Source organism: Myxine glutinosa, chromosome 5, assembly GCF_964187855.1.
Source record: "Myxine glutinosa chromosome 5, kmMyxGlut1.1, whole genome shotgun sequence".
Lineage (NCBI taxonomy): Eukaryota > Metazoa > Chordata > Myxini > Myxiniformes > Myxinidae > Myxine > Myxine glutinosa.
In genome coordinates, this window is record NC_136265.1 from 15338832 (window position 1) to 15365290 (window position 26459).

The 26459-nt window shown below is 47.3% G+C and overlaps 1 protein-coding gene across 3 annotated transcripts in view; it reads left to right on the forward strand.

Moving 5' to 3' along the window:
• LOC137427922 (myosin phosphatase Rho-interacting protein) overlaps positions 1-26459 on the forward strand; it is a 136005-nt gene that overhangs the window by 9356 nt on the left and 100190 nt on the right. For all 3 annotated transcript variants that reach the window (XM_068117749.2, XM_068117747.2, XM_068117750.2), the window contains exon 2: positions 7553-7630. In XM_068117749.2, the coding sequence (XP_067973850.2) occupies positions 7553-7630 (78 nt within the window). The remainder of the gene's footprint in view (positions 1-7552; positions 7631-26459) is intronic.

The window sequence follows — 26459 nt, forward strand, 5'->3', positions numbered from 1 at the left end:
CGAGCCTGAGAGGTCGGCGATTCAAACTCCGGTCGAGTCATCCCAAAGATTAAAAAAAAATGGTATGCTTCCTTGCTTGACGTTCAGCATATAAAAGGATAGAATACGGACAATACCCATCGTTTGGCAACCATGGGGACTGCGGAGGAGGATACAAATACAATTCTTTAGGAATTGCCCACTGAGTGTGGTGAGACCACAATGGCTGCACCATTGTTGTGATGTCCCTGGGTACCCAGAGTGCCTCGGGAAGTGACGGGATTTCCTCCGAGCTCATTGGCAGCATTTGTCTCATTTAACAGGTGTGTGCATGTGCGTGTGCATGTGTGTGCGTGCGTTCTACTATGAGCCTTAGATTTTGTTTAAAAAAAAAAAATCACTTGCAGACCGGGTTGTCCACCCTTTTCTAAACGTTCGGAAGTGGAAGCATCCATATCTACAATTCGTGACCTTCATTAGTTAATACGAAGGCTGGTTTGAACTTGAGATCTCAGCAGCATGAGCCAAGTGGGAGAGCTTAGAGGTATGCAGACCTGCATGTGTGGTGTCTCACCTGAGTTTGAATCCCAACCCATATTTTGCATGTAGGAAAGGCATCGACTCATGTCTCGTCTGTCGTAAGAATGTTATGCCGGACGACCCGTCTTCTCGAGTTAGTTTTTAGTTGGTGGATGTTAAAGATCTCCAGGTGGCTTTCCCAAAGAATAGGCGAGTTATCACCAGCATCCTGAACTATTTCCAAATTATTGTCACAGCATCCATACCTCAAGCCTGGCCAGCCAGTTCGTGAAAAGATTTGCCCAGAAACGTTCCCTGGCTGACCCCACAAGGAGGTGTGAACAATTGGCACCATTAAAGAAGTAGTAAATTGGGTTAGAATCAGGGTACTTGAACTGAATTGCCAATGCTTGCGCCTCCTCGTGATCGAGTCTTAGAGAATGTGCAGAAATTCCATGGACATAAGCGAATCCCCAGCAGCTTGTGTTGCTGTTGCTTCTCACCAAGCATGCAATATTTTAGGTTTGACACGATTATTGTGAAATGGTCACAAAATAAATATTTGTTCAGGAACGCAAAGTCTTGTTGGCAGATCTGCCGTCAAAGTTTCAATGAAGAAGGCAAAACCTGGAGACTTTTGCAACAACATTCGTTTTGAAAAATTTTTGGTCATTGCTGCTCCAGAATATTTCTTATGCTCACTCGTGAAATATCTCGGTGGTTGTAAAATTGCCTTTCGCGCATCTCCGCCTCGCCTCAGCTCCGTTCGCTTTTCACCCACAAGTTTTACACCACGGTCCGGTGGGAAATTTTACTTTGGGAATTTGAGCCGTCTCAGCAGTGCAAGATGCGGTTTTCACGTCGCTTTGTGAAGCTTATAAAACGGCAGAATTGGTGTCGAAGTAAACAAACTCGAACTTTGAAAAACGATAAAACTTCATCGAACTGTCCTTACATTTATTTTGCTTCACTGCTAAACGTGAAATGCACATTTAGCAACATGAGACATGTGGAGTCTTCATTTATTTATTAATAACTTAGCAAGTGTTGACAAACTGTGACTTGTCCACGGTTGGGTTTAAAACGCCATGTGCATTCCGCAGCCTTTCGGGATCCACGGAGGTGAGCTGTGGTTGCCTTCACTGAAAATCTTTGGGAAATTTATTGGAGTTTCATTTGCTCCTTTACGGTGCATTTTTAAATGAAAAAAAACAAAAACTCAAAAGGTTGTGCAGAGTTTCAGGAACTTGGTGGACAGGATATGTGTTTGACAAGGACAAATTGATTGGATTTCAATGAAAATCTGCATCCTGATACAGATATGAGAATTTTTTAATCCTCCAAGTGATTCTTCACCATTGAGAGATGTGGCCGAAAATGAGATGTCACACAATATTTCAAAAAGTTTGGACAGATTATTACAAAACCTGATGCATGAGTTGGGTGGGTGACTAGAACAAGTGATAAGATTTTGGTTCAGGTCCGGACCCAGATCCGGCCTATCAGTGGGATACAACATGTAAACTGTTCATCCTGGTGGAGGTATGCGCTCTACCGAGTGTCGTTCTAGTTTGAGATTTGTCTCCTGGTTTATTAAAATTTTACTCTTATTAGGTCAACTTTTTAGGCCTTGAACCTTAGTCGACATATGTTTGATGCAGGGCGTTGTTGGTTCGGAAGCAAGATGCATTCGGAGAACAAATCTTTTGAAATGCATCTTCGAGGATTGATTGCTCTTTCTTACCTCTTGACTCATGGTTACTCACCCGGACATCTTTACAAACTTTTTCGATGCTTTATCATTTACCGGAGAAACCCACTAACACAGGCCACTTTCATTTTTTTTGAGCTTTGTTCATAACTGCTGGTTTATAGATCCATTCTGTGTTCCAAAATGCTTGTGAACATGTAAAATACGAATTTTGGTTGACGTGTTCACATAAGATGGCTTTTTTTTTTATTTTGCAGCTTTCAGATAGTCGTGGCCAAAATTTTGGCACCCTTGCACTTTTTTCAAATAACTCACAATTTTCTCTAAAAATAAGTTGACAAAAGTATTTGGTCTCGACAATTCTTTATTTCACTGTTAATATTACAGAACCTATGTTTTCTATTCAGAATTTAATATATCCTTTTAAATCAGAAAATAAAAAGAAATGGAATTGACAAAATTATTGACACCCTCGACTTAATATTTGATAGCACAGACTTTGGACAAAATAACTGCAGTCAAGCACTTCCTATAGCCATGGATGAGCTTCCTACACCACTATACTGGCAGTTTGCCCACTCTTCTTGTGCAAACCCCTCCAGTTCTCCCAGATTTGAAGGGTGCCTTCTCCCAACTGCTGTTTTCAGATCTCCTCACAGGTGGTCAATGGGATTTAGATCTGGACTCGTTGCTGGGCACTTCAGAACAGTCCAGCGCTTTGTCTTCAACCATTCCTGGGTACTTTTTGAAATGTGTTTGGGGTCATTGTCCTGCTGCAAGACCCATGACCTTCGACTGAGACCCAGCTTTCTGACACTAGGTTGAACATTGCGCTCCAAAATGCCTTGGTAATCTGATTTCATGATGCCATGCACACATTCAACATACCCAGTGCCAGAGGCAGCACAGCATCCCCAAAACACCACTGAACCTCCTCCATGTTTGACTGTAGGAAGGTGTTCTTTTCTTTGAAGGCTTCATTTTGTTTTCTCCAAACATAGAGATGATGTGCTTTTCCAAAAAGCTCTAATTTGGTCTCATCTGTCCACAGGATATTCTCCCAGAAGGATTTTGGCTTGTTCAGGTGTGTTTTGGAAAACTCCAGTCAGGCTTTCCTATGTCTCTCTCTCAGCCGTGGGGTCCTGGGTCTCCTACCATAGAACCCCCTTTCATTGAGTTGGAAATGGATGGTGTGAGTTGAAACTGTCGTACCTGCAGGTCAGCTTGAATCTGTTTGGCAGCTGATCACCATGGGTCTTAAACTTCCTGATAACATTGCGTACGGTGCACACAGGAACATCAAGGTCTCTGGAGATGGACTTGTCGCCTTGAGATTGTCCATGCTTGGCTACAATTTTGTGTCTGACCTCCCCAGACAATTCTCTGGTTTTCCTTCTTTTCTCCATGCTCATTGTGGTACACACAGTGACACAAAGCAACAGAATGACTCCTTTTCTCTATTCAAACTGGTTGAATGAGTGATATTTATATTGCAGGCACCTACAACTCACCAAAGGTGAGTTCAATTCCAAAGTAAAGGAGAATCACCTGCTTGAAATCTAATTATTTCTAACAACTTCGAAAAGGTGCCAATAATATTGTCCGGGCCATTTTAGGATTTCTGTGTGGAATAAGCTAAGATTTAGTAATTGTTTCAGCTTTTTTTTTGTTTCGTTCCACTGCAAACCAAAGAAATACATATATGTATTAAATATACTGCACATATATAATACATATATAGATATATATATATATAATAATATATTATTGTATATATACAGAATTAATATATTATTGAATATATTATTGTATATACTGTATACAGAAAAAAGAGAACCATGACAATTACAACTACATATGGGCAGGGTACAGCCCGAAGTGGAGATCGGTTTCTGAGGTTTGGGACATGGAATGTCGGGACAATGACAGGGAGATCAGGAGAAGTGGTGGAAGTATTGGTCAGAAGAAGAGTGGACATATGTTGTGTGCAGGAGACGAGATGGAAGGGAAGTGGTGTGAGAATGGTGAAGGGTAGGCAGGGACAGAAATACAAGTTTGTGTGGCAAGGGTGCCCGGAGGGCATGAATGGTGTTGGTGTCCTGTTTTCTGAGGAGTTTGTAGACAGTGTGGTGAGTGTGACGAGAGTGAGTGAAAGGTTGATGATGGTGAAAATGATGATTGGAAAGCTCTTGGTGAACGTCATCTCGGGATATGCTCCGCAGGTTGGTCGGAGCGATGAAGAGAAGGACACGTTCTGGTGTGCGATAGAGAAGCTGATGGAAAATGTGAAAGATGAGGAAGATGTTGTGGTAGGAGGAGATCTAAATGGACATGTGGGAATGTGTATGGATGGTTTTGAGGGAGTTCATGGGGGTTACGGATATGGTGTGAGAAATGGAGAAGGTGAAAGGATTTTGGAGTTTGCTGATTTGTTGATTTGTAATACTCAGTTCCAGAAAGAGGATATTAAGCATGTTACATACACGTCAGGTGGGTCGACGACAACCGTTGACTACCTGATGGTGCGTAGGCGAGATAGGGGGCACCTCCGGGACACAAAGGTGATCCCGGGGGAGGAGGCTTTCACAGCACCACTTGGTTGTCTGAGACATAAGGGTGAAAGGTGCGAGGAGAGCTCGGCGGGTAAAGTACCAACCGAGAATGAAGGTGTGGAGGTTGAAAGAGGTGACAGTAAGGGAGGCATTAAAAGAGAGGCTGAGTAGGGTAGAGGATGATGTGCTTGAGCTTGAAAGTGGTAGGATGTCAATGAAAGATTGTCTGTTGGGAGCCTTTGGTGAGGTATGTGGATGGACAAAAGGACCACCGAGGCACTCGGAAACATGGTGGTGGGATGATGAAGTTGGAAAGAGGATTGACAAGAAGAGGAAGAAGTTCAAGGAGTGGCAGAAGGCGAAGGGTACTGGAGCAGAAAAAGCAGAGCATGAAAGTTATAAGGCAGTCAAGAAGGCTGCAAAGAAAGAGGTAGCAAAGGCACAGGAGGCATGTAGGAAAATGTTCGGAGAACGCTTGGATTCGGAAGAGGGTCAGAGAGCGGTATTCAGGATTGCAAAGCATATAGCGAAAGAGAGGTGTGATGTGATGGGGGTAAGTTGCTTGAAGGATGAAGTGGGACAAATCGTGGTGGACCCAGATGGAATTAAAGGAAGATGGAAAAGATATATGGAAATGCTGTTGAATACAGAGAATGAATGGGATGGCAACGTAGAGAGTAACCCAGTTTTAGGACCGGCAGAGAAGATAACTGAGAAGGAAGTTGAGGAAGCAATAAAAGCAATGAAGAGTAGAAAAGCGGGAGGGCCGACGTGAGTTGTGGGAGATATGTTGAAGGCAGCAGGAAGTTGGGGTGTGAAGAGAATGACAGATATCTGTAATCTGGTGGTGAAAGAAGGCCGCATTCCAGTGGATTGGGAATTGAGTACCCTCGTCCCTCTATACAAGGGGAAAGGTGACCCTCTGGAGTGTGGCTCATACCGAGCGATAAAGTTATTGGAGCATGGAATGAAGGTATTGGAAAGGGTGTTGGAGAGGAGGATAAGGAAGAAGGTGAAGATCGACGAAATGCAGTTTGGATTTATGCGAGGAAGAGGAACGACAGACACGCTCTTTATTGTGAGGCAGTTGCAGAAGAAGTACATGGAGAAGAGGAAGAGGTTGTTTCTTGGGTTTGTTTATCTGGAGAAAGCATTCAATACGGTTCCACGCGAAGTATTGACATGGGCATTGAGGAAGTTAGGAGTGGAGGAATGGTTGATCAGAGTCGTGATGGCAATGTACAAAAGAGCGCGCACAGCTGTAAGGAGAAAGGATGGGAACAGTGGTGAGTTTGAGGTGAAGGTGGGAGTGCATCAGGGGTCGGTACTAAGTCAACTACTATTTGTAGCTGTGATGGAGTGCTGGCTCAGAACGTAAAGGAGTGTTTACCGTGGGAGTTGCTGTATGCAGATGATCTGGTGCTGATTGCGGAAAGTATGGATGGACTGAAGGAAAAGATGAACAAGTGGAAGGAATGTATGGAGACAAAAGGTCTGAATGTGAATATCGGAAAGACGAAGGTGATGGCAAGTGGTAAAGCATGTGGTGAGGTGGAAAGAACTGGGAAGTGGCCATGTGCTGTGTGCAGGAAGGATGTCGGAGTGAACTCCATTCAATGTACAATGTGCGCTGAGTGGGTTCATCAAAAATGTAGTGGTCTGAGAGGGTCATTAACCAGTGTGGCAGCTACATTCAAATGTAAGGTGTGCACAGAGGGAGCTGCAGATGGAGGAAATGTTGAGTTGGATCTTGGAGACGGCGTGAAGCTGGAAGATGTGAAAACATTTTGCTACCTCGGAGACATGCTGAATGGAGAAGGTGGATCAGACTTGGCAACGGTTGCTCGAGTGAGATGTGCATGGAAGAAGTTTCGGGAACTGAGTGGCGTGCTGATGAGGAGGGGAGTGTCGTTGAAGCTGAATGGAAAGGTGTATGCTGCATGTGTGAGAAGTGTTATGATTTATGGGAGCAAGACATGGGTAATGAACGTAGAGCAGCAACGAAGGCTGGAAAGGGTGGAAATGTGAATGGTTCGGTGGATGTGTGGAGTATCGTTGAGAGGGAGGAAGACAAATGATGAATTGCAAAAGATGATGGGAATAGAGCCTGTGATTGATGCTGTGAAGAGGAACAGGTTGAGATGGTTTGGTCATGTGTTGAGGAAGGATGAAAGTGACTGGTTGAGAAGAGTGATGGAAATGAATGTATAAGGAAGTTGAGGACGGGGAAGACCGAGAAAGACTTGGCTAAAGATGGTGGAAGAAGAAATGCGGGCAAGGGGGTTAACAAGAAGAGATGCAGAAAATAGGGCAAAATGGATAAGATTGTCATGGGGACCGCAAGGCTAACCCCCGCTCTAGCAGGGAAAATGGCCTTAAAATGCATGTTGTTGTTGTTGTATTGTATATATACAACAAACAACAACATGCATTTTAAGGCCATTTTCCCTGCAAGACCGGGGGTTATCATCTGCATATTATTGTATATATATATATTGTTGCGGTTTTGAGAACCCTTTATGTATTAAATGAAAGAAATACATATACTGCAAATCCACATATATGTGGATACCAAAATATTTTTTAATTTCAACAATTTTCTGGAAGAAATGGTACATTATTTGAAAAAGTTCAAGGGTGCCAATATTTTTGGCCACGACTGTATGTTGTCCCCTTGTCCCCACAATAACTGCTGTTATAATTGATGGAGTTCCTTGTCACTTGTGGCTGTCCCTCCCTGATGTTTTCTCACCTTTACCTCTCCCACCCCACTCCATCTTCCTCCCCACAGGCAAAGCCCGTATATGGAGGTTGGCTGTGCCTTGCCCCGGAGGGAACGGACTTTGAAAACCCCATGCAGCGTTCTCGAGTGAGTTTTCTTGAGGGAGATATTGATATGGACGGGGCACTGAGCTTGCCCAATGTCTAAATGTAACCGTTCATAATGAACCACGATGTCAGGTTTGAGGTGTTCTGGTGTTTGTCGTGGGGCTTGCCAAGTTTTAAGGTTTCGCTTTCACTCCACATCGGAGTTGAAACTGAAAAATATGTATAAACATTTGCTGCACGTCAAGTTTTGCCATGAATCTCTGTTTGGGGAAATGGGACAGCCAGCTTATCGCCTCTTTCCCTTCCTCCCTGACCCCTTTCCCTCTAATCAATCATTTGGATTACTGCACCATACATCAATATGTCACTGCTCCTGCAATAAAATGGGAAAATAATAATAGTGATAATAATTTTTGAATCTGATGTAGCGTATTGTTACCTCCGCTACCAAAGGTGGATGGAGGTTATGTTTTCACCCCTGTCTGTTTGTCCGTTTGTGAACAAAATATTTCAAAAAGTTGTGGACGGATTCGGACGAAATTTGGCAGAGATGTAGTGTAAGGACGAAATGATTAGATTTTGGTTAATATCTGGATTCGGATCCGGCTAGTATAATTTTTAAAGTGATTCTTCACCATTGGGAGATCGGGCCAAAAATGATACATAGCAGGATATCTCAAAAAGTTGTGGACGGATTTGGACGAAATTTGGTGGACCGGTTGGGTGTGTGACAAGGTCGATTCGATTCGATTTTGATGAAGATCTGAATATGGATTTGGAGATGAGAATTATCTAATCTTTCAGTGATTCTTCACCATTGGGAGATGGGGCCAAAAGCGATACATCCGGCTCGTAGATATCTCAAAAAGTTATGGACGGATTTGGACGAAACGTGTTGGACAGGTTGTGTGTGTGACAAGGAAGAATCTATTCAATTTTGGTGAAGATCCGGATCCAGCTAGTAGAATTTCTAAATGTGATTCTTCACCATTGAGTGATATGGCCAACCAGGCAGTGTATGCTCTCGACTGAGTGCCGTTCTAGTTTAGAGAGCGTTAGTGCTGCTGAAGCAGTTTCTTGGCAAGGGCTATACTGGGTGGTTTGCTATTGCCTTCCTAGTGTTTGTTCGTACTCTGTCCTTTTTATTCCTACGCCGACAAAGTCGCCGGAGACATTATGTTTTCAGGTTGTCCATCCGTCCGTCTGTCCTTCCGTGATAGGTTTTCATTACCGCGATAACTTGAGAACGGCTGAAGGGATCTTAGTCAAACTTGGTGCAGGTATGTATAATGAGGTAAAGATGAACTGATTAGGTTTTGGGGTCAACAGGTCAAAGGTCAGAGGTCATGTTAGGTAAAAATACTGTTATCACTATAACTTGTGAACCAGTGATGGGAATCTGACCAAATGTGGTACACTTATATAGAATGACGTAGAGATGAACTGAATAGATTTTGGGGTCAAGGTCAAAGGTCAAGTCTGTAATATGTCTATAATTTGAGAACGGCTGAAGTGATCTAATTCAAACTTCGTACAGGTATGTATAATGATGTAAAGATTAACTGATTTGATTTTGGGGTTAAAGGTGAAAGTCAAAGTCTGTAATAGGTCTATACCTTGAGAACGGCTAAAGAAGAAGAAGAACCACCTTTTGAGGCCATTTTCCCCCCGCAGAGCAGGGGTTGGCCTTTTTTGGGCACCGTGGTCCCCTTTTTGGAGCAATCTTTTACGGCCGGAATGCCCTTCCTGCCGCCAACCCTGTTAGTCGCCTTTTGCAATACACAAGGAATAATTACCAGTGAACTGGTACTCAATTTGCCGACCTCGGAAGGATGACAGGCTGAGTCAACCACCCTGGTGTTAATTCAGCGATCGACCGGGATTCAAACCAAGGATCCTCGGATCCCAAGCCGGCACCCTAACCACTAAGCCAACACCAGGTTAGGCTAAAGGGATCTAATTAAAACTTGGTACAGATATGTATAATGATGTAAAGATTAAATGATTATAATTTGGGGTCCTGAGGTCAAAGGTCAGAGGTCATATCAGGTAAAAATATGATAACTTGTGAACAGCTGTAGGGATTTAAATTAAAACTTGGTGCAGGTATGTATAATTATGTAAACATGAACTGACAAAATTATGGGGTCAAGAGGTCAAAGGTTTGAGGTCATGTCAGGTAAAAATGTGATAACTTGAGAACAGCTGAATGGATTTAAAGCAAACTTGGTGCAAGTATTATAATGATGTAATAATGTGGGCGAAGGCATATCGGTCGACGTCATGACGTCGAAGAGTGTCGTTCTAGTTAACTGACTGTTTTACAGTAGTTGTACGATCTACCGGAATCTACCTAAAATCGGATTTGGTTTTTGAACTTTGCTTGCTCTTCTCTAGTTCCAAGTCGCAGCTCATCCTGGAACTATCCGAAGTAAGCACAAAGGTACAACCTGACCTTGTTTTGTGCAACATGACAGTGAGAGGTCGGTTTGGTGTAAATCAGATAGAAATGGAAACCGAGACAAAAACGATCGACATTGAAAGCTAGATGGATACACTTGTGTTTGTCAGATGTACCTGCAGTACGTCACAAGTGGTGGTGGCGATCTGTGGGCGTGTGCATGCTCTCTATACATTTTACCTGTAGTTCCTCTTGTGCCCTTATATACTTGCTGCCCGCATACTCGGATAACAAAGGTGCTATCGGGCAAATTATTTGTCGTGAAAAGGGCATTGGTTACTCCTTTTGATGCGTTAATGGAATTTTAAAAAACTGCAGAGTTTTGAAGTTAGCAAATAACCTCACGTTGTGATTTGACAAGGCAAGCGCGAAAGTATTAACCACACGCTTGTGTCATGCATGATGTCCTTGCGGAAAACGACTCACTGTGCACTCCAACTCCCCTTTTGATTTATTTATTTTAAAGAAAATCCCTTGATTACACCCTGTTTTAAAAATCACTTGAACATTTGGTTATGGGTCAACGTGTAGGCCTCCCACTGCGATTGCTGATCTATCGTTCATTCCATTTAACACTGCAACATCAGAGGATCTTGTTGGAGACCAATTTATTGTGAGGCAAATCTCGTGCTGAATTGTTGATTCGACGTTTGTGTCTTGGTAAGGAGAGAACCGGATTTCAGTCGTTGCCGTATTTAATGGGCGTAATTGGTCCATTTATCGCCCGGCAACGAGGTCGTGACTTTTCAACCGTTTGTAATAGTTCTGTGAGTCCGTCCTCGGGAACACGATTGCATTACCATCATGAAGCCACGTCGATCTTAGACGATAAACAAAAGCGGTGCTGTCGTTCTGGAATGCTGACATTGTCAAATTTTATCGTGAGGTGTGATCGTTCCCCTAACAAGTGCTCAATCAAGCCTGTCACAGTCGTACCGTGTTTTTTTTATTGTTTTTTACGCCTAAGACGACGAAGTTGCCGGAGGCATTACGTTTTCAGGTTGTCCGTCCGTCCGTGATGAATGAATGAATGAATGATCGTTTTAAGGCCATTTTCCCCGCTTGAGCGGGGGTTAGCCTTGCGGACCCCATGACAATCATGGTTCCCTGTTTGAGGCAATGTTTTTATGGCCGGATGCCCTTCCTGACGCCAACCCATGGTCACGCTCTTACGATGCGCAGGGATACGGTGTACCTATTCTAAATTGGGGTACGCACCGTGATCATTCATCCCAGCAAGCTGGTACTCAATTTGCCGACCTCGGAAGGATGACAGGCTGAGTCAACCCCCCCGGCATTCATTCAGCGATCGGCCGGGATTCGAACCCAGGATCCTAGGATCCCAAGCCGGCACCCGAACCGCTAAGCCAACACCAGGCTACCGTCTGTCCGTGATGGGTTTTGGTTATTTGATAACTTGTGAACGGATGAAGGGATCTTGGTCAGACTTAGTGCAGGTATGTATAATGAGGTAAAGATGAACTGATTCGATTTTGGGATAACAACCTCAAAGGTCAGAGGTCATGTTCGGTAAAAATCCTGTTACCGCAATAACTTGTGAACCAGTGATGGGATTCTGACCAAAGTTGGGACAAGTATGTATTATGATGCAAAGATGAACTGATTTGATTCTGGCGTCAAAAGTCAGAGGTCATGCCAGGTTAAAAATGTGATAACTTGTGAACAGCTTAAGGTATTTAAATTAAAACTTGGTACATGTATGTATAATGATGTAAACATGAACGAATTATATTCTGGGGTCAATAGGTCAAATTTTGACAGAAACAAAACCTCCAAACCTGGATTTGTTTTACCGTGCATTTACAACTTGCGCCTCGGGTGCTGGGCGTTTTCTTGTAACGAACACCCTTATAGACTTTAAGGGAGCGCAGGAAGTGCTGCTTGATGTCGCTCAGTTATGGCTGGCCATCTGAACTCGTTTGTCTCTCGTGGGCCGCATGGACACTCATGTTTGGATTCCGACCTAATAACTTAGGCCCAGACTGTCAATATTGAAATATCCCTTTCTTTGCTCCGGTGATTTTGGCACATGTGGCTGGATTTTGCTTCACTGCATCTTTTTTTTGTTCATCTTCAATTACCTATTACTACATTTTTGAAGGAAGGAGGGAAGGGCTTTTGGTATTGACTTGCCAACGGATTCAAAAAGCACACGGCCATAGGCATGAAGGACCTTTTACCAAGTAAGTGAAATTGCAGTAATCATGAGGCATTTCCTTGTATGGATAGAAATGCTGCCGAGAGATGGAGAAAAATAAACGAACGTCCTCTGCTTTGTGATCGGTTTTGTGAGTGAGAGGTAATTAAATTTCAAAATAAATCATGTTCAAAAGAAATTGTCTGTCTTCTGTTCGTCACGCTATGTCCTCCTAAACTCTTGGGTATAAATTCACCAAACTTGGTGGTTATGATAATTATCACATGTCACAAAGGTGCAAGAGCAGTATTCTTTTTGGCTCCACCCCCTGGGGCAGGGTCAAAAGGTCATATACCAAAAAATGCAATTATGGGCATATTTTCAAATGAAACTTTGTAGATGTAATCAAGGTTTGGGCAATGGGACATGCATGAAATATGTAACGATTTTTTGTCCCCCGTCGCACCGCGGAGCGAAAGGGAGACTATGGTTTTTCCATCCGTCCGTGCGTGCGTGCGTACGTGCGTGCGTGCGTACGTGCGTGCGTAAGCGAAGGACCGCATTAGAATTTGGTGTGTGGGTGAAACCCACGTCAAAATCCAAGATGGCCACGATGGTATGTCTGATGCCATGTATGTCTGAACCTTGTGAGCGGAATATCTTGAAAAATAAGCGAAGTACCAACGTCTAATCAGGTGTTTGGGTGTATCTAGGCATAAGGAAGAACCCTATTCAAAATTGGGTCGCCACGTCAAAATCCAAGATGGCCGCCGCCATGTATGTCTGAACCTTGTGAGCAGAATATCTTGAAAAATAAGCGAAGTACCAACTTCTAATCTGGTGTGTGGGTGTAGGCCTATCTCGGCATAAGGAGGAACCCCATTGAAAATTGGGTCGCCACGTCAAAATCCAAGATGGCCGCCGCCATGTATGTCTGAACCTTGTGAGCGGAATATCTTGAAAAATAAGCGAAGTACCAACGTCTAATCAGGTGTGTGGGTGTATCTAGTCATAAGGAAGAACGCTATTGAAAATTGGGTCGCCACGTCAAAATCCAAGATGGCCACCACCATATATATATGTCTGAACCTTGTGAACGAAATATCTTGAAAAATAAGCGAAGTACCGACTTCTAATCTGGTGTGTGGGTGTATCTAGGCATAAGGAAGAACGCTATTGAAAATTGGATCGCCACGTCAAAATCCAAGATGGCCGCCACCATATATATATGTCTGAACCTTGTGAGCGAAATATCTTGAAAAATAAACGAACTACCAACTTCTAATCTGGTGTGTGGGTGTATCTACGCATAAGGAAGAACGCTATTGAAAATTGGGTCGCCACGTCAAAATCCAAGATGGCCGCCTCCATGTATGTCTGAACTTTGTCAGCGAAATATCATATCGTAGCATGTTTTCTGCGTCTTCCACTTTGTCAACTCACATCACTTCCCCGATGGGGGACCTTGGCGTAACGCTTGTTTGATTTGACACTGGGTTCATGCCCAAGGAGGTGCGGGGCTGGTGGTTGCAGGGGTCAAAATGGAAAAAACTTTTTGAACTCTAAATTTGATATGAGTTAATTTCTGGTGGAACTTTCTGCCATCTTTCAACATTGCTTTCGGTGGGAAGCGTGGGGACTTGCGATGGTGCGCCGTCGTCTTCGCTATCATTTTATGATTGAATTGGATAGTTATCTGGAAGTAGTAGGGATGTGGGAGTATCAAGATATCGGCATGATTGTGCAAGCTTAATGGGCCTAATGACCTCATTGTGCATTGGAGTTCCTTGTATTTCCTTATTCTGATGATTTTGAGTGTAGCTCATGGTGTCTGGACGTGACTCGCCATGCGATTATGCTTCAATCTCAATCACCTGTTGTGTGGAGCGGTTCACCAAGAATTCCTTCACGTAATGGCATTGCTTCTTGGGTGCATACCTTGCACACAGAGGTAGCTCGAAGAGCGGGAAGCTGTTCCTAGGTCAAGCATACTCTTATCCGAAACTCGCTCCTGAATTCCGACGAGATTGTAGCATCTCGTGAGAAATTGTGGGAGATGTTATTTTTGTAAGGGCCGTTTGTTTCCGTCATTTAAAGGGCTAAAGATAAAGCTTTTCTAAATCTATAGGGGTTATGTATGCTGGTGCCGTTTCTAGTTGCCTTTGTAAGGTGTTAATTGAACTCACATTTGGTTTATTTCAAAAAAGACTCGTGAAGGAGTGGGGTCCAGGACGTACAGGAAGAATGTGGAGAGGGCGTTGATCAATTGCACTAAGTTGGGATTCAAATAAGGTGGCCAAAATCCAGTAGAAAAAAGAAATCGAAAAAAAAATGTTGCATCACTCCACAACCTTGGACCTCGTTGATGATTCTTTCATTTATTGGTTCTTGCTTGTTCTTCATTGTTCTGCTTTGTTCATTCCCTTTGCCTTGCTTTTTAAAATCTATTTATCGTTGCCTCACCTCCATTGTGCGCTCCCTCACCCCTTTTCTTCGGCCCTCTCCTCTTCTTCTGTCTTGCCTCATCTCCATCCTTCCCTCCCCCGCTCCCTCTTCCCTCTTTTCCACCCTGCAGTGACATTTCTTATCCGATTAGGAAATGTTTGCTGCAGTATGAATTGGGCAACACTTTAGATGGACAAACTATGCTATGGCCTGCGTCTGTACTTGCCTTATTAAGGGTTTGCTGCTCTGGGTGGCACCACGAGGGACTCGTGCAAAGGGGGAAGGAATGAAGTGAGAGAGGTGAGATCATTGCAGACCGAGGCACTCTGCAATGATCATGCCCAGAGATTAAATAAAAGCTTATATCAACAACCATTCCTGGACTTCTCTGTTTGTAATTAATCAATAATATATAATGATTAATGCAATGTAACTGCAATCTGGCTAGAGTGTCCGTCACTCTTTATTCTAAGGGGTTCATGCTGTCATAGAATAATAGCAAAGGTCCCATTGGAAAACGATTGATCGATTTACCTGGAACAAAATTTGTGACCATTTAATCGCAAAAATGATTGTTCTAAAAGCCTTTCTTTGTGGAAGAGAAGAGGAAGAAGCTGGAGTTTTTAACCCCACGCACGTGAAGTGAAAAACGGAGTTAAGCAATATTGGTTCATGTCTGTCTGTCCGTCCATCCATAAATGTCAGTTTATGATCGAGGAACAACTAGTTTCAAGTTAATGTTATATTTTGAACACGAATCGGAAAACGAACTTGTACTTTAGTACGGTATCCCGGTGTGTACCCCGGTTTAGAATAGGTACACCGTATCCCTGCGCATCGTAAGAGGCGATTAAGGGTTGGTGCCAGGAAGGGAATCCGGCCATAAAAACATTGCCTCAAACAGGGAACCATGATTGTCATTGGGCCCGCAAGGCTAACCCCTGCTCTGGCGGGGGAAATGGCCTTAAAACGATCATTCATTCTTTCATTCACCTTAGTACGGTACTTTGGCTCTGAATTAGTCTAGATCACGCATGCAGAGAGGAGTGAGATAATTTTTAAACGGTGAAACCGATTCAATATTTGGCCATGTCCATCCGACAAAATGAAGAAGAAGAACCCTGATAACCCACCATGTTTAATTCTAAAATGTAATTCTAGAGAGTTCTAAAGGGTAATTCTAATTGGTTCTAAAGGGTAATTCTAAAGGGTTATTCTAAAGGGTTATTCTGATGGGTTTCATTCGTTTTTCGGCTTTGCCTATTTCATATTAAAAATGTCAAACAACTGTTTCTTTCAGACAAGGGGGGCCATTTTTATTTATTTATTATTTGTACTCTGTCTGCCTGTCTGGTAGTGAAACAAAATTGAAAATCATTCCAAACAGGAAACTTACTGTTTTTAAGGACGTCATAAAGGACACAAACAATAGGCACAAACAACTCGTGTGACGTGTTATTTCGGGTGGTGTAAGTAACTACTGCGTCAGCAGCAGTAAATTCTGGAATTTATTTATTTATATGACTTTTACAATCTTTATTTTATTTAAATTGAATTATATACTTGAACACTGCAGAACACAATGTCCTGCTTGTCGCTTCCAAAACCCTTCCGTTTAGCAGCACTTGGACATATATAAATAAGGTGGTGTATAAGACTGCTTCAATTGCTCTAAACTTCTGCATTATTTTGAAACGACCTTCAAAATCATTATTTTATTTCAATTGAAGTATAGTAAACCCTCAAAAATATTACGAGTTGTAATGTCGTGGCTTTTGACCAATGGTGGGCAACCTATTGTGTCCTGATTCCGTTATTGCAGTAATTCATCTATCTATAATTCCAGTAATCTCTGTACGTCTGTACGTTTGTACGTCTGTTTGTTTGTCTGTGACCGCTGTTTCTCGACAACCACGGGTCCGATATACTTTTAACTTGCCAGGTATATTGCTGGGGACCCGAGGATGTGCCTTTTCAAGGTTTCATATTAATCGGACAATTACTTACCGAGCTATGTCCAAAAAACGATTCAACCAATCAGAGAGCAGCGAACGATCGCGTGTGCCGAACGTGGAGGACACACTCTGCCTCGGATGGCACATTTGAGAGCGTATTCATTTATTTCACGTTTGCAAACTATGTTGGCGTTAAACTATGTTTTAAAACTAATAAAACCGAATTTGCGATTCATTCGCTTTCCTGCGCGTTTGTGCACGCGATGGCGATTTCTTTACCAAACTCCGGAAGCCGTTCGCTTTGGACCAAACCATTGCATGTAAATAGAGGGGGGGGGATTGTCACCGTACTCGCAAGCCGTTCGCTTTGGACCAAACCATTTCATGTAAATAGAGGGGGGGGGATATAATTTTAGATATAGATATAGTACGGGCAATGCCCTAGTTTTGACCAATGGCGGATTTTGAGCTTAGATACGTCCATTGTATGCATCCGTGTGTATGATGAACTCGTATTCGAGCCTTTTGTTGTTTCTCAGTACCTTTAATCCAGTACCAGTAATCAGACCAGCATACAGGAACGAAGCTTAGTTTAAAAGACTAGCGTGGATCGGCTCGCTGCGCTCGTCTCGCCATATGTCACAACAGAGGCACAGGCTTGTTTTAACTGAGGATAATGACCTGACTGAACTTGAGTTGTACAAATTAATTTTTTTAACAAATGTATTTGTAATATTGGTGATATATAATTTATTTGTAATTTATTTGTAATCTTAAAAAGGTCCAAATGGTGTAAAACTCTTAATGGTCAAGGGTCCAAGCTTGTTTAATGGGTCTAAAGCATCTTAAGGGTCTTCCTGATCTTTAGGGCTTTTGAGGTTTTTTTGGATCTTCTGGGTCATCAGGGTTTTTATGGTATTTTTGGTCCTCTGGATTTTTGGGTCTTGTGGGTCTAAAAGTGTCATCTTGGTCTTTAAGGGTCTTCAGGATATTTTGAGTCTTTAAGGGTCCTCTGGTTCTTCATGGCCTTTTGGGTCTTTGGGGTCTTTTTAGTCTTCGGGTTTTTTTGGTCTTTGGGGTATTTTTGGTCTTTGGGTCTTTGGGGTATTTTGGGTTTTCTGGGTCTTTGGGGTATTTTGGGTTTTCTAGGTTTTTGGGTCTGTGGGTTATTTTGGGTCTTCTGGTTCTTTTTTGTATTTAAGGGTCATTTGGGTCTTTTTGTTCTTTAAGGATCTTGGGGAACTTAAAAAGTCTTCAAAGGTCTAAGGGGTCTCAGCAGTCTAAAGGGTTGAAAGTTATATTCCAACAGTGCATAATTAATAGATGTGCGTATTTAATAGACAGGAAACAAGAGACATTCAAACAGTGCGTAATTAATATATAGTCACGCGACTTCACTTCCTCCCGGCTTCACGAACAGTGTTTGTCGCTTTTATATATACGGTATTTTTTTATTTTTTTTGTATACAAGATCGAGGCTCGTGAAAGAGCTAACATTAATCACACAAAAAGTCAAACCGACACATAAAACACAAAATAAGGGGAGCGGTTGACAAGATGGGGAGAGAGGGGAAGGACACAAACACAACATTTGAGAGCAGGGACATCGAGAGAACTGTGGGAGGGAGAGGGCTTGGGGGGAGGTGGGAGAGGTATAAAACATATGGACACTGCAAGGACTTCCAGGAAAAAAGTTGGAATTTCAAAAATGTGTATCTGGGGTGAATTAGCGGGGGTAGAAAAGATCAAGGTTTTGGATGGGGTAAGATAAGAGATGGTGGTGAACAGCTGTTTTAAAGACCTGGAGGGAGGAGTGGGATTGAAGGGAGTGGGGGAGTTTGTTCCAGAGGCGGGAGAAAAGAGGAGTGAAAGAGTGAAGGTGAGCAGAGAGCCTAGTATTTGAAAAAGAAGACGACGTTTTGGTCACAAATATACATACATAACCATATACGTTTGCTCCATTATAATAAGATGAACAGTGTGATTGTGAAACCCATTTAAAGCGCTATTAAAGCACTCTTAATAATGATGAATCATCTTCGCATAGGAAATGACATACTGAAATCCTGTAATACTAGATCTACAAGATCTAGTAGCCACACAACAGTTAATAATGGCACCCAAACGTAAAACGATGGACAAAATTAATTGTGCCAAAGGCAAACAAAGGTTATGACATTGTGCGTAAGAATCGAGTTGTTAAATACGTTGGTAAGAGGTGAAAGAGGATGGAGGTCCTCAATGCCAAACAGGAAATTAGAGCAGTCTCCCTTGACATATCACATGCCTTCGATACGGTCTGGCACCCCGCTCTGCTCACCAAACTCTCCTCTTTTGGTATACATGGAAATCTCCACGCATGACTGGCGGACTTCCTCTCTAGTCATAGTCAACGTGTGGCCCTGAATGGGTTTCTCTCATCTCCTCTTCCTGTTCAGGCTGGAGTTCCACAAGGCAGTGTTCTGGGCCCTGTGCTTTTTCTGGTCTTCATCAATGATCTCTCTGACTCTCTTGAAAATCCTCTGTATCTCTTTGCTGACGACTCTACTCTCTGTCGCTCCATTCTTCATCCCTCAGATCGGCAGTCTGCAGCCTCCTCACTCTCTGCAGACCTGGACAAAATCACAGACTGGGCAAACAAGTGGAACATGTCTTTCAATCCTGACAAATCTCACACTCTTACGATGTCTCTCCGAAAAGACCGACTGGACAGCCCTCCCATCCACTTTCTGAATAATCCTCTCCAAGAAGTTCTGTCACTCAAGCTTTTGGGTCTCACTATCTGCCATGATCTTTCCTGGGAAAACCACATTTCAAATCTGGCCTCCAAAGCCAGTCGCCGACTGGGCATCCTCCGTCGTGCGAAGTCCTTCCTTGGCACACCTGAGCTCCTCACCACATACAAGGCTTTCATCCGCAGCTCAATGGAATACTGCTCTCCCCTCTGGGCTGGTGCTCCTGCCTCACACCTAGCTCGTCTTCACGCTGTTGAAACCAAAGCATTCAGAATCATTGGAATCTCCCGCGATGAAGCTAACTCCAAGGGCCTCTCACTCACTCACCGCAGGCAGGTTGGTGGTCTTTCCGTCTTCTACCGACTGATCTCTGGCCTTGCCCACCCAGCTCTCTCTGGGCTCTGTCCCGCAAATATTCCTACAGGTCGCACAAGATCTGCCTGCAACCCTCTTATGGTCAAACTGCCAAAATCAAGACTCTCTGCTCACCTTCACTCCTTCATTCCTCTTTTCTCCCGCCTCTGGAACAAACTCCCTCACTCTCTTCAATCCCACTCCACCCTCCAGGTCTTTAAAACAGCTGTTCACCACCATCTCTTATCTTCCCCTATCCAAAACCTTGATCTTTTCTACCCCCGCTAATTTCACCCCAATTCCACTTTTTTGAAATACCAACTTCTGTCCTGGAAGTCCTTGGTGTCCTTGTGTTTTATACTTCTCCCTCCCCCTCCCCCTTCCCACGCATCCTCCCCCCAAGCCCTCTCCCTTCCACACATCTCCCTGCTCTCAAATGTTGTGTTTGTGTGCTTCCCCTTCTCTCCCCATCTTGTTTTCCGCTCCCTCTTTATATATATTTTGTTTGTGTGGTTGATTTGTTTGTGAAGTAAATGTTAGTTCTTTCACGAGCCTCGATTCAGTATACAAAAAAAAAAAAAAAAAAATCTATGGGCCGCCGTTATGGGATCAATTAATTGACTGTGTGTTAAACATGAGTCAAATATCCGTGCAAGTGTTCCCACAAGCAAAGCGCAAAAGTCTCATTCCAGTCCTGTGATCCTCATCTTGAAAGGTTGGAAAAAGCGCTTAATGTTTGGATCGAGGAGCAAACAGAAATAGTGCTTGTGAGTGGACCTAAAAGACGGGATGAACCATTGTGGTTTTACCCCTTTGAGTGGACAGATGATACGGGAGATGCCATTGCAGATTTACCTTATCTCCTTTTGGTGAACCGATTATATGGGAGAAACCATCGTGGATTTGCCCCCTTTGAGTGAACCAATTATATGGGAGAAACCATCGTGGATTTGCCCCCTTTGAGTGAACCGATTATATGGGAGAAACCATTGCGGATTTGCCCCCTTTGAGTGCACCAATTAAACGGAAGAATCCATTGCAGTTTACCCACTTTGAGTGGACCAATGATACGGGAGAAACCATTATTGATTTATCAACGTTTCCACAAGGCAGCTGGGGCTGAAGGCTCGAGTTCAACCATCACAATGTGCAAAACTATCCACCTCAGCTCACAGCACTAATCGAGGCAAAGAGATTTATGCCAGAGCAGGTTTCTAACGCAGAAGAGACAGGATTTTTCTGGAAGAGGTGCCATCTTGTACCTTCCTGTCCAAGGAGGAAAGATCGGCTCTGGGGTTCAAGGTGACTAACGATCATGTTGCCCTTCTATGTTGCAATGCGGCAGGCGGCTTCATCGTGCCAGCGATGATCCAACAGCTATCATCATCAACTCAAGCTAAGTCTCGTGTTTTCTATTTACTAGGGCATTGCCCGTACTATATCTATATCTAAAATTATATCCCCCCCCTCTATTTACATGAAATGGTTTGGTCCAAAGCGAACGGCTTGCGAGTACGGTGACAATCCACCCCCTCTATTTACATGCAATGGTTTGGTCCAAAGCGAACGGCTTCCGGAGTTTGGTAAAGAAATCGCCATCGCGTGCACAAACGCGCAGGAAAGCGAATGAATCGCAAATTCGGTTTTATTAGTTTTAAAACATAGTTTAACGCCAACATAGTTTGCAAACGTGAAATAAATGAATACGCTCTCAAATGTGCCATCCGAGGCAGAGTGTGTCCTCCACGTTCGGCACACGCGATCGTTCGCTGCTCTCTGATTGGTTGAATCGTTTTTTGGACATAGCTCGGTAAGTAATTGTCCGATTAATATGAAACCTTGAAAAGGCACATCCTCGGGTCCCCAGCAATATACCTGGCAAGTTAAAAGTATATCGGACCCGTGGTTGTCGAGAAACAGCGGTCACAGACAAACAAACAGACGTACAAACGTACAGACGTACAGAGATTACTGGAATTATAGATAGATGGCACAATACTTGCGTAATATGTTTACCCTCACCCACCTCGCTGTTTTGTAAAAATCACGTTGCTGTTTTCGAATACATTTAAAAGGTAAAACTCTTTCGTTTTTGTTTATTTTATTCCGTATTTATTTTATTTACATGTTTATTTCAAAGTTAGCATGCTTTATATACAGTATATGTTACATGTTTATTTCAATGGTGATATTGTGGCGGACACAAAAGCCCACTGGCGTGGTGACATCATTCCGCGCACCAAGTGGGCGGTGGCCACGCCCGAGGGGTAGGCGTGGCCTCATGATATACACCGGGCGTGCAGCCCGGAGCACGCCAGTGTTACAGTGAGCTCCTGAAATAAAGACGCTTATAAGTTACCGCTTGTCCGCTTCCTCCTTGCTCGCAAGCAGCGCGCGTAACGCCGCGCTTTACTGGTGACCCCCTCGACGTTGGATCTGCCGGAGCGATCCTTCCACACGCGACGCCATTGCCATGGCCAACTTCATCAAACTTCCCGAATTTTGGGAGGCTCAGGCCGAAGTCTGGTTCGTCCAGGCCGAAGCCCAATTTCAGCTTCGGCGCCTCACCGGCGATGACACGCGCTATTGCCACGTCGTCGCCTCCCTCGGGCCCGGCACGGCCGCTCGAGTTGTGTCCGTCCTTCGCCACCCACCGGACGGCCACAAGTACGAGGCACTCAAGCGGCTACTCCTAGCCACGTTCGGCCTCACGGACGATGCACGGGCCGACCGCCTCCTGGATCTCCCCGAGCTCGGTGACACGCGCCCGTCGGTCCGAATGGACCATATGCTGTTGCTGTTGGGCGACGAAGCCCCCGGTTCTCTATTCCGGGCGCTTTTCCGTCGCCAACTTCCAGCGCAGGTTCGCCTCGCGTTGGCCGGGACCGGGCTAACGGAACCCCGAGCATTGGCGGCCGAGGCGGACAAGTACTTCGCCGCTTCGGACACGCGGGCGAGAGTCGGCGTGGCCGTCACGGCCCTCGTGGCTGATGCTGCTAATGCTGCTGATGCTGCTGATGCTGCTGATCCACAGCATCAGCTTATACAGCATACGCAGCATGCTGATACGCACCTCGTGACCGCCGCCACGCCCCGCCCACCGCCGCGGCGAAAACCGCCACCGTGGGGAAACCCGCCAACTCCACTGGCCTGGCGGAGCCAGCCGTGCTCCTCCAGCTCCACCACCTGGTGCTGGTTCCACGCCAAGTTCGGCCACGAAGCTCGGCAGTATCATCCACCATGCTCCTTCAACAGGTCGGGAAACGCCCGGGCCGGCGCTCAATAGTGGCGATGAGCGCCGGCCGTTCGAGCAGCCTGCTGTTCATAACGGACACCTTCTCCGGGCGCCGTTACCTGTGTGACACGGGAGCGCAGGTGAGTGTCGTTCCCGCCGCCACGTCAGACAAGCACGCCGCGGGTGGAGGCCCCGCGCTGTTTGCCGCGAACGGGACGCCCATCCGTACGTACGGAAAACGCTGCCTCTCTCTGCGGTTCGGAGGGCAGGTTTTCCGATGGACGTTCGTCACCGCCGACGTGCCCATGGCACTGCTTGGCGCGGACTTCCTGTGCGCTAATAGGCTCCTGGTCGACGTCAAGCGCAGACGTCTTGTCCAGGCCGAGACGTTCAGCTCGCTCGCTTGTGCGTTGCCCAGCTCGGCGAGCAGCTCAATGAGCGGCTTGCCAAGCGGCTTGCCGAACGGTTCGGTTCCGGTCACGTTGGTCTGTACGCTTCCGGCAGCGGACGCATTCACCCGCCTCCTCGCCGGCTTCCCGGCCCTCACGCGGCCCACCTTCTCGGCGGGGGCCGTCAAGCACGGGGTGGCCCATCACATCCCCACCGTCGGGCCACCGGTCTACGCCCGGGCACGCCGCCTCGAGCCGACGAAGCTGGCGGTGGCAAAAGCGGAGTTCGCTACCCTGGAGCGACTCGGCATCGTTCGGCGCTCAGAGAGCGCTTGGGCGTCGCCGCTGCACATCGTGCCGAAGCCCGGCGGGGGATGGCGACCGTGCGGGGACTATCGCCATCTCAATGACGCCACGACTCCCGACCGCTACCCCGTCCCCCACATTCAGGACTTTTCCGCCCGTTTGGCGGGCATGTCCTTCTTCTCGAAGGTGGACCTCATACGCGGCTACCATCAGGTCCCCGTCAGGCCGGAGGACGTCCCGAAGACGGCGGTCATCACGCCATTCGGACTCTTCGAGTTCCTGCGCATGCCCTTCGGTCTGAAGAATGCGGCTCAGGCGTTCCAGCGACTGATGGACAGCGTCCTGCGCGACTTGGATTTTGTCTACGTCTACCTGGACGATATCCTCGTCGCCAGCGCGTCCCGCGAAGAGCACCTACCCCACCTCCGCACGCTCTTCGAACACCTGGGCCAGCATGGCCTGATTGTGAACCCCGCAAAGTGCCGGTTCGGCGCCGCCATAATCGATTTTCTGGGGCACCGTGTCACCAGGCATGGAGCCGTCCCCCTGCCGGCCAAGGTGGAGGCGGTGAAGGGGTTTCCGCGCCCCCGCACGATCAGAGGGCTGCAGGAGTTCCTGGGCATGGTGAACTTTTACCATCGGTTCCTGCCCCGTATCGCCCAGCTCCTGCGCCCCCTGCACGAAGCTCTCCGAGGTAAGCCGGGCAAAGGCGACGTTACCTGGGCCGAGCAGATGGACACGGCGTTCACGGGCGCGAAGCTCGCCTTGGCTAACGCCACCATGCTCGCGCACCCGGCGCCCGATGCACCGATCGCCCTCACCACCGATGCCTCGGACTACGCGGTGGGTGCGGTGCATGAGCAATGGGTGCGTGGAGCTTGGCAACCGCTGGCGTTCTTTAGCCGCCAGCTTCGCCCGCCCGAACGCCGTTACAGTACCTTCGACCGCGAGTTGCTCGGGCTTCACTTGGCGGTCAGGCACTTCCGCCATCTGCTCGAGGGCCGTGCGTTCACTGCCTTCGTCGACCACAAGCCGCTGATCTTCGCGATGGGCAAGGTCACCGAGCCGTGGTCGGCCCGGCAGCAGCGTCACCTCTCGGCCGTGTCCGAGTACACGACGGACATCCAGCACGTCGCGGGGAAGGACAACCCGGTGGCGGATTGCCTTTCCCGGGCCGTCGCCCACGCAGTCCACCTCGGCATCGACTATGCCCGGATGGCAGCGGACCAGGCCGCTGACCCCGACGTCCAGGCCTTGCGGACCGCCGTCACGGGCCTCCGCGTCACCGAGGTGCCGTTCGACGGCGCAGGCACGGCCCTCTTGTGCGACGTCTCCCTCGGGCGTCCTCGCCCCATCGTGCCCGCGGGCTGGCAGCACCAGGTGTTTGATGCCATCCACGGCCTGTCCCACCCGGGCGCGAGGGCCTCCCAAAGGCTGATCGCCGACAAGTTCGTCTGGCATGGCCTCCGGAAGGCCGTCCGCGGCTGGGCCAGGACGTGCCTCGCGTGCCAGCGCGCCAAGGTGCACCGGCACACCCAGGCCCCGTTGGCCCCGTTTACGGTGCCGGAACGCCGGTTTGACCACGTCCACGTGGACCTGGTGGGACCTCTGAACCCTCTCGCGGGGTTTCACCTACGTCCTCACCATGGTGGACCGCACCACCCGGTGGCCGGAGGCCGTGCCCTTGGCGTCGACAACGGCGGCCGATGTCGCGCAGGCTTTCATCGCCACCTGGGTCGCCCGGTTCGGCGCCCCCTCAGACATCTCGTCCGACCGCGGCCCCCAGTTCACCTCGGAGCTCTGGGGGGCGGTCGCGCAGGGGCTCGGGGTCCGGCTGCACCGAACCACGGCCTACCACCCCCAGGCTAACGGCCTGTGTGAGCGATTTCACCGCTCATTGAAGGCGTCGCTCCGGGCCACCCTCCGCGACGGCGGCTGGGTCGACAGGCTCCCCTGGGTCCTGCTGGGCCTCCGGACGGCGTCCAAGGAGGACCTGCGCGCATCCGCGGCGGAGTTGGTCTTCGGGCAACCGCTGCGGGTGCCGGGCGAGTTCCTCCCCGATTCCATGGCACCATGGTCCGCGGCACAGCAGCGCTCCGCTCTGCAAGAGACCGCCCAGAGGTTCGCCCCGGTGCCAACGGCATGCCACCGACGCACTTCGCCCCGGAGCTTCGCACGGCGGAGTACGTCTTCGTCCGCCACGATGCCCACCGGACACCACTGCGGCCCCCGTACGACGGGCCTTTCCGCGTGCTGGAGACCGGGGCGAAGCACTTCACCCTGGACATCGGCGGTACTCCTGACCGCGTTTCGGTGGACCGCCTCAAGCCGGCCCACCTCGACGTGGACCATCCACCGCCAGTGGCCCGACCCCCACGTCGGGGCCGCCCCCCTGCGGGCGGACCCCCGGCACCACCCAGCCCCGCCGCCACACCGCCCTCCGGTCCTGCACCCATCCCAGGGGCATCCCACCTGGCATCCCTGCACCCCGGACGCCGCCGATCGCCAGGGGGCGCTTCGGCCGGGTCATTCGTCTGCCCCGCAAACTGGCCCTCCAGGTGCGCGGGAATTCTGGGGGGGCGCGTGTGGCGGACACAAAAGCCCACTGGCGTGGTGACATCATTCCGCGCACCAAGTGGGCGGTGGCCACGCCCGAGGGGTAGGCGTGGCCTCATGATATACACCGGGCGCGCAGCCCGGAGCGCGCCAGTGTTACAGTGAGCTCCTGAAATAAAGACGCTTATAAGTTACCGCTTGTCCGCTTCCTCCTTGCTCGCAAGCAGCGCGCGTAACGCCGCGCTTTAATATGTTTATTTTTGGCTGCCACCGAC